Genomic DNA, 12,060 nt, shown 5'->3' on the forward strand with positions numbered 1-12,060 from the left:
ACCCCTATCAATATGTGTCCAACAACATTTATAACAATTTCTTTTGACTTACCATTACACTTTAACCGGAACACGAACCTTACCTCATTAGGTTTATCCTAGACATCTACTACCTTGTAAAACTGGTTTTAAATGATAAGGATCAAGCCAGTAGAGAGATAGTTCTTATCTTTATTTCCCAAGAAAATAAACTATTTTTTAAATCCTGTCAAAAAAATGCTTTACGGAAAGAACGAAAGTTATTGCTGAAAATCATTTGATTGTCACATTACGTATATTATCTATGCTCGCAATTTTCGATAATAAATTTGTATTTTCAAGAACCACATTGAAATTAAATACCCACAGAAACGCTACTCTACACGGAAAGGGATTTTGCTAAACACTTTCATCCACTCATCAATTAGTAAACGGAGGTATAAAGGGAAGAAGATGTAAAACAAAGGATGTACGATCATTCAAAAACTTCCTTGGGCTACAGAGCTTTTGCTTGCATATCTAACGAGAAAACACATATATACACAGAAAAATCCATTATTCGGACCGCAGTATATTGCACAAATATACGGAATCCTCTTGCTTAGTACAGAAATCAGTACGGAGCATACGTTATCTATATGCTACATAGTTTTCCCGCTTAGATGTTACATCGTACCGTTGCAAGATGTATGACATCTAAAAGTCTTCTTTATATTACATATATATACGTATGTTACATACGTCATGTATATGTTACATACGGTACGTCCACTTGTGTGTAAGATCCTGACCACCTATATACAGTTCTTTTGTTCGTACGTAATGTAAGTTTATTCGGAACACTTATACGGATAGTACGTATAAAACATACTTTTTCAGTTATACGCTTGCTGTACGTTAAGTCTAAAAACTACAGGATTTACAGATGCAACCTACGTTTTTACATACGCCCCAGACATTTTCTTATCTCAGTGTACGTGAATAACTCCCAAATTTACACAGAAATCAGGTACACTCAATGATAATGCGCTACATTTTATAGAAACTTATTTAGAAAAATAAATTGTAGTTTTCTAGTTTTAAACAATGTTTTATGTATTCTACGAGGATATAAGTACACTGTTTTACTTACATTAAATTCAGAAATTAACTTTATGTTTGCACAGGCTGTGCCCCCGAAGAATACAAAGTGGAATGGTTTTCTGTTGGAGATCCGTATGATTATTGTGAGAAGCTATGCTGTAGAACAGGTTGCCCAAACACTTGTAAACGACCACGAAACGGTTGCCTCTGCAAAGACGAATATAGATACGACCTGAAAAAGAAGAAATGCGTACCGAAGGAAGATTGTATAGGTAAGGATATTCTATGATTATATTATATATTAGTATTTTGTAATATATTTTTATTATGTATGAACTAATATGCTTTTTATTATACTATATTACCACATTTTTGTATCGATAGTAAGGTGGAACATGAAAATAGATGTTATTCAATATGTTCGAGTGATTTCGTTTTTTTAAAAATTCTCTTTTAAACTTTGTTGAATAATAGATTAATACTGTTGTACTGTATTGTAATATTCCCTCATATGAGTAAACGAAACCATGTGCTTCGGCACAAGCACCAACAAGCAGACGACGGATGCTATCTTCACCGATGGAACACGAAGAGAATACGAAGAGATTCGATGAACACCCCTTCGACCCCTCCATAAGCTTAGCCTCCGAAGATTGGCTATAAAAACGAACACCTCAAAGCAGAAGATATCAGTTGTCAACTGGTCATCTTATACCTATCTCTGAGCTGCAATGGGCTACAGATAATTCCTTCTCTCCAACGTGCAACGAGCATGAGAGACTTCTCTAATCCTATCTCTGAGTTGCAACGGGCATGAGGTTCCTTTAGACCCAGCTGTAACCGGCAGGATTACTCTTAACCAGCAAACCTCAAAACCTCTCAGCTGCAACGGGCAGGAGGTCTAATTATAGAGGAAATAACTTTTAGAGACTTACTTATTTATAATCTTGTGTACACACTGTATAAACATGTTTTGCTTTAAAAAAAAAAAGGTGAGAGAAAAACCCATGTACCCTTACCCTACCGAATATTACAGTATTGACACCACTGAGTACTGAATAAGCATTTATTTCATCAGAAGATTTTGTTTTATCGTTTACTTATTTCGTTCATGAGGAATTCCAATGTACTGTTGTAAGTTGTAAATTTGATTAACGTTTATTTATTGAACTTAAAATAAGTTAGATTCATTCCAAATTGTGAAGCTACAGTAGACTTCCAAATTACAGAGTTAACATAAAAGCAGATCATTTCATATTGTGAAGCTATAGCAGACTTACAAATTACAGAGAATTTATATGACAGCAGATCATTTTACATTGTGAAGCTACAGCAGACTTACAAATTACAGAGTTAACATAAAAGCAGATCATTTCATATTTTGAAGCTAAAATAAACTTCCAAAGTACAGAGAATTAATATAAATGCTGATACTTTCACAATGTGAAGCTACAGTAGAGTTCCAAATTACAGATAATTAATATAGAAGCAGATCATTTCACATTGTGAAGCTATAGCAGACTTACAAATTACAGAGAATTGATATGAAACCAGATCATTTTACATTGTGGAGTTACAGTAGACTTCCAAATTACAGAGAATTAATATACAAGCAGAACTGCCAGTAAATTTCTACCATTTCCGGTTTCAATAGAAAAGTAGCAGCAAAGTGAATTCTGTTCTTGAAACACTGAATTCATATACCGAACCATATCTTAGTATCTATTACCTATTACTATGATGATCAATATTAAAACCGGAAGTAGTTAATGAATTGAATTTAAGAATAAAGACGTACTAAAATATATAACTGGGATGCTGCCAATTTAATCCGTATACAAACAGTTTCTTTCCACATATTGCCATGTTTTTTCTATGGAGATCAATATGTACATGAGAAGTTGTATATATATCTACCATTTCAGTTTTAAATTGAGAAATAACATTGTAGATGGATGATTGGTTGATTTCTAGCTTGGCGATTCCCGTTCAGCGTCGAGGCTATATGAGATGTGAACTTGAGATTCAACTTAACCTGAGATTCAAAACACATGTTATCCCGTTGTGAATCGATCCCCGTCGGTGTAGATGAAATTCATTCTTGGACTACCAAATGCATTTCAAAGAAACTATCGCCATCATCTATTACTGTTTTGCTCTAAGGCATAATCTATTGTTGAAACCAGAAACCTTACTATGTCTACCACTTATACGCTCAGTAAAAGAATAAGACAGCTGAGAAAGAAATATACTTGGGATTCAGAATCCATATCCAAAACTGTTTTCCACTTTCAATTACCGCTTTGCTCTGTAAGGAACAATATTGAAACCGGGACTAGTAATACGTTTTTATCACTTACGGTTTTAGTAGATAGATAAGGGACGGTTATGGTGTCACGGTGTCTCGATGACTGCGGTGATGGAGTTAGATGTCACCGGTAACTTCCCTAAAATATTTATTATATTAAAAAATCTCTTTACATGTTACTGCGGACTTTATTTTTCATTTGCATTTTCCTACTACATATTTGAATTCCATCAAGTGAATAAATTATTCCGTAAAGTAAAAATCTCCCTTACATCTAACTTCGAACATTATGTCTAACGCTTGTAGAGAAACAGTTAATAGTAATGTTTCACTTCCTTATCTAGAAGAAAATAAGGAAATATCCCCAATAACATTTCATTGCTTTAGACAAAACGGTTTCAAGCAAAGTCTCACTATTCCTCTGTGCTAATCATAAGCTATTGAATTCGTATCAATGAATGATAAATTCGCTTCCCACGGACAAAATCGTTTGTCTTTAGTTCAAAGAGTCTTAAAACTAAATTGAAGCAGTGACTTCCATAACCACACAAGTCCAACTGACTAGATATTGAGAAAGCCTCTAAAAACTGAAGATTTCATGAAAATGTGAACTTGGAAATTAAGATTTTTCATACTTACACTTTACTTAATAAGAAATGTTACTAAGTATTAAAATAACGGGTATTACAAGTATTTGTTCTATAATAAAATAATGAAAATCTTGGACTTGTGTTATTATAGAACTCATTCGTATGTTACTGGTTTTAGATATTATGACTCTGATTTGTAAAAGGAATATAGTTATGTTTAAGCAATAATGTCTGAAAATGAATCAACAAACGGTCAATGTGCATAAACCCAGTCTATTTCTTCACAATAATGTATTACAACAAAGAACACTAGCTCCTTCGTGGCTAAGCGGTTAGCGTATGCGCCTTTGGCGTGGAAGATCCGTGTTTGATCCCCAGCTAGAGCTCATTTGGTTTGGATTTCACTTAATTAGTAGGTTTACGTCTCGTATAGTCTCGTTGCTGAACGAGGCGTTAAGCTCAAAATGAATTCAACTCAACAAACAACACATTTAGTTTACTCATATTTTTCCTTCACTTAATCAAAATCCCAGACTTCACATCTTGGCTTCTCAGTACTGAGAGTCTGATCTTTGCCATAGTGGACGAGAAGTCTCTGAAAGAAGCTTGCTCTGTAGGTAAAATTGAGGACAGGTATTCTTCAATATCCTTGGCCTTAGCAGTTTTGGATGTTTGCTTTCCAGAACAACACAGGTTCATAGACTTGTGTGCTAATTCAATTCAACACGTCAGTAACATGCGGAAGATATGGAAACCTGTGTTATTGTGAATATCAAAGGATAGAGCTCCGTTAGACAATTACAACGATATATATAGCTCATATAGTGCCAGAAACTTGACTTGTGCTGTTATGGAACGCGTGGCTTCAATTATAACAATAACCTAACCTACTTTTACTATTGTTATTGTCGGGTTTAGTATTTATAGATAAAACAAATTTTGGAACTGATTTGAAAATTCGTACCACTTTTGCGAATTAAGTTATGAATCGAATTTAGTGTAATTCATGTTAAGAGTCATGTCGCAATAATAATAGCTTAGTAGAAGATGCACAGGCATATTGCAATAACTGAAACATTATAGTAAATTATTTACCTTTTTCTTTAAATTTATAATTTTGTCAACAAATCATTAGGCAAATAATAAATGTAAAGATTAATTCTAAAAGTATAAAACTTTTGAAATATTTGTGTCAATAGTTAATGTGTATCTTAGGACATAAAGAAGTAAAGATACGTATTTTTTCTTAACAGTGTGCGGGAAGAACGAGAAGAGGAAACGTAGAGAGAAGGGTTGTGAAAAAAGGTGTCTGGACAATGATAAGCCGTGTCCTAAGAAGAAGCCTGCTACCACCTGTGAATGTGCCAAGGGTTATATAAGGGAGACGATTAATGGAACGTGCATTACGAAGAAAGACTGCGAAATTAAGAAAATCTGTAATCTTTCCCACTTATTTCTATTAGTTTGTAGACTGCATTCGCTCTTGGTGATATATCTTTACTTTAGATTAGTGGCATACAGGGTCTTCCAAAAGTCCTGCAAAAATGTAAAAAGCTGTAAGTTTGTAACCATTTATTGCATTTGTACAAAACTCTTAGTGGACTTGTAAGAAAGTCTGAAATTTTGTTTTCAAGCATTTTTTCAACGCCAAACCTCCAGCTGAGCACCATTTACGTCCAAACATTGCTGAAGTCTTTTCGGGAATCCAAGAATGGCATTTCGACGTGCTTCATCTGTAATACTCCCAATCGTATCACGTATCTTCCTCAGGAGGTCCTGAACATCTTTCGGTTTTTGCTTGTAAACTTCTGTCTTCACATGTCCCCAAAGCCAGTAGTCACAAGGCGTGCATTTCAACGATCTCTACGGACTTCGCAACACGCTTTTCTGCACGGACTGAATCACATCAACACTGGTTGTTGGCCTTCCGCTACGAGGCAAATCCAAGATACTTCCGGTAGCTAGGAACTTATCGTACCATCTCTTGATGCTCGAACCTGCAGGTGGTTGTTTCTCATATTTTTGTCGAAATTTTCTTCTCACCAAAACACTAGATTTTAATTCACAAAACCACTCCACACACTGCCGCCCTTTCTCTTGAGTAGACGCCATCTTTGTCACGTGATTTGTGGTTATGACGTCAACGATTACATCCGCTCATTGTTGCCAGCAAAACTTTTAACATTTCCAGTAAACATCACAAACAAAATACAAAATTGTAAGTAGTACTTTCAAACTTACAGCTTTTTACTTTTTTGCAGGACTTTTGGAAGACTCTGTATAACAGGGAACTACGAGTTGTTTCTGGTGGAAAATGCGTCATTCAGGCCTGGCTCCTGTTTTAGGTTGGGTACTTACACAATCTCCTAGTTTTAAGTCCCCAAAATGCTTTAGTAATATTAAAGTAATATTTATGTTCTATCTTCATTAGCAGTACACTCACGCGGGGTCTACCCTGTCCGGACTTTCAACTTTGGATCATGTGCTTTTATAAGTGCTTTTTGTCTTTTCCGACAGGCATTGCAAAAAATGTTAATTGTTCAGTTTTCTTTCTTTTCATTTCTAGAGAGTAACTTACACTAGATTGGTCATTAATAAATTAAAAAAAAAATATAAAAGAAATAATAAAAAGACAAATAGCTCTAACTTAGTTACTCATCTTCAAAACTCTTTTAAGTAATCAATTAAATGATATGTTATTTTCAAGAAGTTCATATCATCGTTAACATAACGAATTCAGGTATGATTTTTAAATGGCTGATAGAGCAAGTTAAATAAAATGGATAGAGATCATAACTTAAAATTATGATTTTTCGAGATATGCCATTTCCTACCTTCGCCGATGACTCATGAACTATAATGTTAATCATAGGTGTTCGGATAATGAAGTTGGAATTTTTTGTATAATGTTCACATTTTAACATGATCTTATTTAAAAAAAATATCAAAATCTATTGCTTTATTCCTGCTATGAAAGTTTCATGTTGTAGGTTACATGAGTCCACTTTGAGTTAGTGATATGGCGCTGATTTTCGGTGCGTTGAGTCTCTGGTTAAACCCCTGCACCCCAAGTGGGCTTTGTCGTGGGAAAACACCGTGTTCGTGACATTTTGCTTGGGATGGTTCAGTCTCTTTCAATTTTCTATACTCAGTCAATGCAATTCACCGCATTATCACAGTCTTTTTGGCCTCTGTGAATAATTATGGGTAATTAAACTAAGAAGAATAGTACATATACATAATTTAAATTCTACTATCTTTTATTAGTTGAATTAGGATATATTACGTACCTCGAGCTTGCTTTTCCTTCATCCCTTGTAGTACTTTCCCAAATGATCTCTTTAAAAGTTTAAAACCAAAATCGCTTCCCTCTATCTATATATTTTTTTCTTTTATTAAATCTTAGCTTAGAAATTATTTAATAAAAATTTATCTATCTATTTCCTTCTATCATTTATAACGCCCTACTGATTTTTTATTAAAGCATTTGTATATCTCCATAGGATTTATCTGTCACACTCCTTACATTTCTAGACTCGAATTAAGGTCCTTTTTTGTTAACTTCATTATGTGATTTTGGGGTATAGCAGAAAGATTCCGAAGAAAGTGATTCACTTTCATTGAAATTAAAATGTAAAGAAAGATATCGCGCTATCTTGCCTGTTGCTGAATCTTCACTATTTTCTGTTCAAAAATAATTAGCGGGTGTGAACAGTATACTACATAGGAATGCAGTAGTAGGAATCCATGTCATATGATATGCACAGAAATTGTAAGTTAAAAGCAAGATATATAACTATATATTAACTAATGTCTGTTTTAACTTAAGGATACAGCAAACATTGACTTGGAATTTATAAGGCAAGAAATAAAACAGAACGATGCTATTAAGTAGTAAATATTGTTATTATTTTAATTATTACTATGAAGTCTTCAATTTTCAAATCATCAACAGTACTATACTAAAGTAAACGAAAGTCTCGATATCCCCTATATATTTTTCTCGAATATTGATGTATCAGGAATGACAGCAGGCTAAACGAAAAACAGATTTCGGTCTCTGTGTGCACACAATCATTTTCATAACAGAGAATCTATTCGTCTTCAAGTACGGTGTAAAATCATCCACAGAAATTTCAGCGAACCGATTTATTTAAGTTCACCTGTTCCATGGTAACGAGTGCTGGTAGTTTTGTGTTGGATATACCCAAAGCACAGATTGTGTGAGAACAGTACAGAGATATTGGCAACTGTGGAAAACCCCGATCAATCCATCTGTTTGGAAAGAAATCATTTACGGATTCTGTCACGGCAATGAAATATATGCCCACTACATCTTGTTAAAACCATACACAATTAATGTTCTCGACCTTACAATCGAGGAACAAACCAGTTCTGTAATATCGTAAGTTATAGGTTACGTTGTTAGCAACATCGTCAAAGAAATTTGGGGTAAATAAGAGTGTTGCGGAGATGGAAACCCAAATAAAAAACTTAAGAGCGCTTGTCTTCAAACCTTCAAAGAAACTCTACAAGTAAATCTTACTTGCTTTGGCACTGCGGTAGATTACAGTCACAAAATTAAAAAAATCGAGGAGACGGAAGTATCTGTTAAACCTTTATTACTTACGCTTTTATTCGTTAATTTATTTACAAATGGTGGCCCGAATGAGTTCAAACCGAAATATTGTATCAAATTCGTAATGTTGTGTATGGTATTGTTCTTTTCTCCTATCGCTTCTGGACTTATTATTATTATTATTATTATTATTATTATTATTATTATTATTATTATTATTATTATTATTATTATTATTATTATTATTATTATTATTATTATTTTGCGTGACCGTTTAGCAAATAAGGTAGTACCAGGATAACGTTGTTTCCTCGTTGTTGGTCGCCCTCAGAATTGTCTATCTTTGATCCCGCCTGTTTCAGAAAGCTCTCTCTACTGTACAATCGCAATATCATTTGTTTTGTTGGGGAAGCTTGTTAAACTTCGCAGCTAGATCACTTTGGATATCGATCATTGATTTAGCCTGTGAAAACTCGCTAATAAACACTGGACCTTATTATAATCATTATCTTCGTATTATACGATGAATCATCTTTCACACTCTTCACTATCTGTAATGAAATAATAGAATGCACTAAACAGAAAAAAACAATACATTACCATAATGAGAGATACCTGGAAAGAAATAGACAACAGTTACGTCAGTCTCTGTAATGAAACACGATCAAAGCGAGGATTTATACCTCATCTACGTATTAGATAATGAGATTTTCGGCTCACCCTTTACATTTAGTTTTACAGAAGTACTATATTGTTGTTTTTATCCAATGGACAGGCATATCATCAAATATCTCAATATATTTTCTCTTACTTATTTTCTTTGCAGTAAACGACCCAAGCATTGACCCTCATCCTGATATTCCGGAAGAAGGTAAGCGAACAATACCTCGAAAGTGTTGTGGTTATTAGAGTAATAAAATTTTAATAGTTCTTTAGCTCCAGATTGTTCTATATGTATTACATGTGTTACTTTACATGTATTAGTACATCCGCTTTATCAATTCCTCCTTATATAGTTTCGTTTTTCACGTCATGTTTGATAGTGCTGCTCATAAAAGGAATGGAAATAAAACTAATCATGTTGAAAAAAAAAACAACAACAAGAAAATCATTACTTCTGTCACAGATAGAAGGAAAGAGAAGCAAGCTAAATAACATAATAAAACGATAGGTTTGAAAAAAATATTGAAAGAAACATTGAATAGTGATCACACAAAAGCTATAATCTTGAAGAAACCTGCTATCGTAAAAAGAGAAAGCTTGCATGTGTGCCAATGCCCACTGCTTTACATAATATAATTGTGAACCAGACTTTAAAAGCAAACCCAAAATTTTATATGTTAGCAGCCGTTTTTTTCTAAAAACATTAAATAATGCAATACATAAATGTTTTATCTTTTTATATTTGTAAGTAGTTTTGTAGTACTTTCATCTATTGTATTAAATGCAATATAATTCTGATTCGATGTTTCCGCATTTAATGAAAGGATTCGTTTGATTCCTTAAAATAACACTCTATAGAAGGTATATCAATTTTTGCATTTAAGGAAAACCATTTGATTTGATTTTGAGTTTAGCGTCCCGTTCAGTAGTGAAGCTATATGAGACAGGTTTCCCACGTCAAAAGCAAGTACACTAACAGCTTAGCCACCAGCAGGAATTCTTAAAGGAAACCATATTTGTAAAATTTCCACATATAACAAAAGAATTCAGATCAAACATCATTATTAAATAGAAAGAATTAATATAAAGGGTTATTCAAAAAGAAAGAACAGATTTCAAACATTTATTTCTTCCAAACTACAAAAGATAGAAACATGATTCGAACGTTACTTGATTAAGAAAAGTTTACAATTTATTGTTAGTAATTATGGTGTGCTTTCAATATGAGCACCGTGTGTTACACAACAAATGTCAAAACGGTGGCTCATTTCTTGCCACACACGAATCAGCTGGTCTCTAGTTATCGAATTCACAGCTTCAACAATTCGATGTCGTAGACCTTCAAGACCATCAGGCATAGGAGGGATAAAACACGGTCTTTTACGTAACCGCGTAGATAAAAATCACACGGAGTGCGATCTGTAGACCTGGGAGGCCACCGGCGATAGAGTTGATCTTCTGTTTCTCCTCTTCCAATCCAACGTCCTGGAATGGTGTCATTCAAGAATTTTCGATGCTACTCGTAAATTTCCTTATGATGCGGCGGTTGTTTATTAAATTGACGGCGAAATGCTCGCTGAATTGCAACAATGGACTCAAGTTTTGCCAATTGTAGCACCCAAAAAGTCTTCTCCTGTGGTGACGCCGCTATTTCACTACAAACAACAACAAACAACAGCGCCAATGCGGCCGTGATTGGAACTTCTATCCGGGCTGTTTAAATTGTAAACTTTTCTTAATCAAGTAACGTTCGAATCATGTTTCTATCTTTTGTAGTTTGGAAGAAATAAACGTTTGAAATATGTTCCTTGTTTTTGAATAACCCTGTACATCAAAATCGGTAAATCGTTTCTACTTAGGTATTTCGATAAATGTCGACAAAAAAATAGTCTCAATATTTCGGAACTAAAAATTGTTAATGATACAAATTGTTTACTTAGATTTTTGTCAACGGTTTTGCTCTGGATTTCAGTATAATATATTTCAGTCTTGGGAAGATGAAAATACTGACTATACTGATTATACGTATTTATAAACACTGTAAGTTTGATTCAGTGCTTTTCTCACTTAATAGCCAGGTTGAACCAAATCTTTTTCTACACTTATTACATTAAAATTACAAATCAAAATTATATAGAGATATACATATCTTAACTGTTGCTTTTTCACTTCTTTTCTTTTTTTAAATAAAAAAATCAATTTCTTATGTTTTTTATCTGTTAACTTCTTAGATTTAAAAAAAAAAACTTTGATTTTAGTGAAGAGACATCAATCCGTTCCGCCTTCCATCTTCCAGCTTAGCACGAAAAATATCACATTTATTTACTGCATTCGGAATAAAAGTATTAAGAATCGAATCAAAGAAAGTCGGTCATTCCACACACACACACATACACACACACAAAACAACTTCAAATCGATCCATGCAGCGGGTTTCCTAGATCCAATTAACTGTTTATAGAGGTGTTAAAGTAATGTTCCATTACAAAACATTTTAGTAAAACGTTGAATACTAGCACGAACTAATCTGAAATACAGAGTGGCCCAAAAGTAGGTATACAGTACCATACTGATCAGCTCATTGCATTTTATATAATTTCTTATTGTTATCCATCAGGTAGACTTAATTTCTTTATTATTTGTTCAAAATATATTTGTACTTATATCTTAAGCTCGGAAGAACCGAAGCAAAATAACCCATAAACTAGAATGTTATACTTGATCAATGCAGGAGTGTATACCTACTTTGGGTCACCCTGTATAATAAATTAAGGCAATCAAAATTATTACTTCATTATAACTGTAAATATATATATGGGGTGCACCATATATAATTGTCTAACCGTGATAACGAAGAA

The 12,060-nt window shown here is 33.6% G+C and overlaps 1 protein-coding gene across 2 annotated transcripts in view; it reads left to right on the top strand.

Moving 5' to 3' along the window:
• The window catches only part of LOC145693898 (uncharacterized), a 37,073-nt gene that overhangs the window by 20,825 nt on the left and 4,188 nt on the right, over positions 1 to 12,060 (top strand). For both annotated transcript variants that reach the window (XM_081770065.1, XM_081770066.1), the window contains 3 exons: positions 1,146 to 1,334; positions 5,214 to 5,396; positions 9,366 to 9,410. In XM_081770065.1, coding sequence (XP_081626191.1) covers positions 1,146 to 1,334; positions 5,214 to 5,396; positions 9,366 to 9,410 — 417 coding nt within the window. The remainder of the gene's footprint in view (positions 1 to 1,145; positions 1,335 to 5,213; positions 5,397 to 9,365; positions 9,411 to 12,060) is intronic.

Source organism: Thermobia domestica, chromosome 9 (assembly GCF_964235325.1).
Source record: "Thermobia domestica chromosome 9, izTheDome1.hap1.1, whole genome shotgun sequence".
Lineage (NCBI taxonomy): Eukaryota > Metazoa > Arthropoda > Insecta > Zygentoma > Lepismatidae > Thermobia > Thermobia domestica.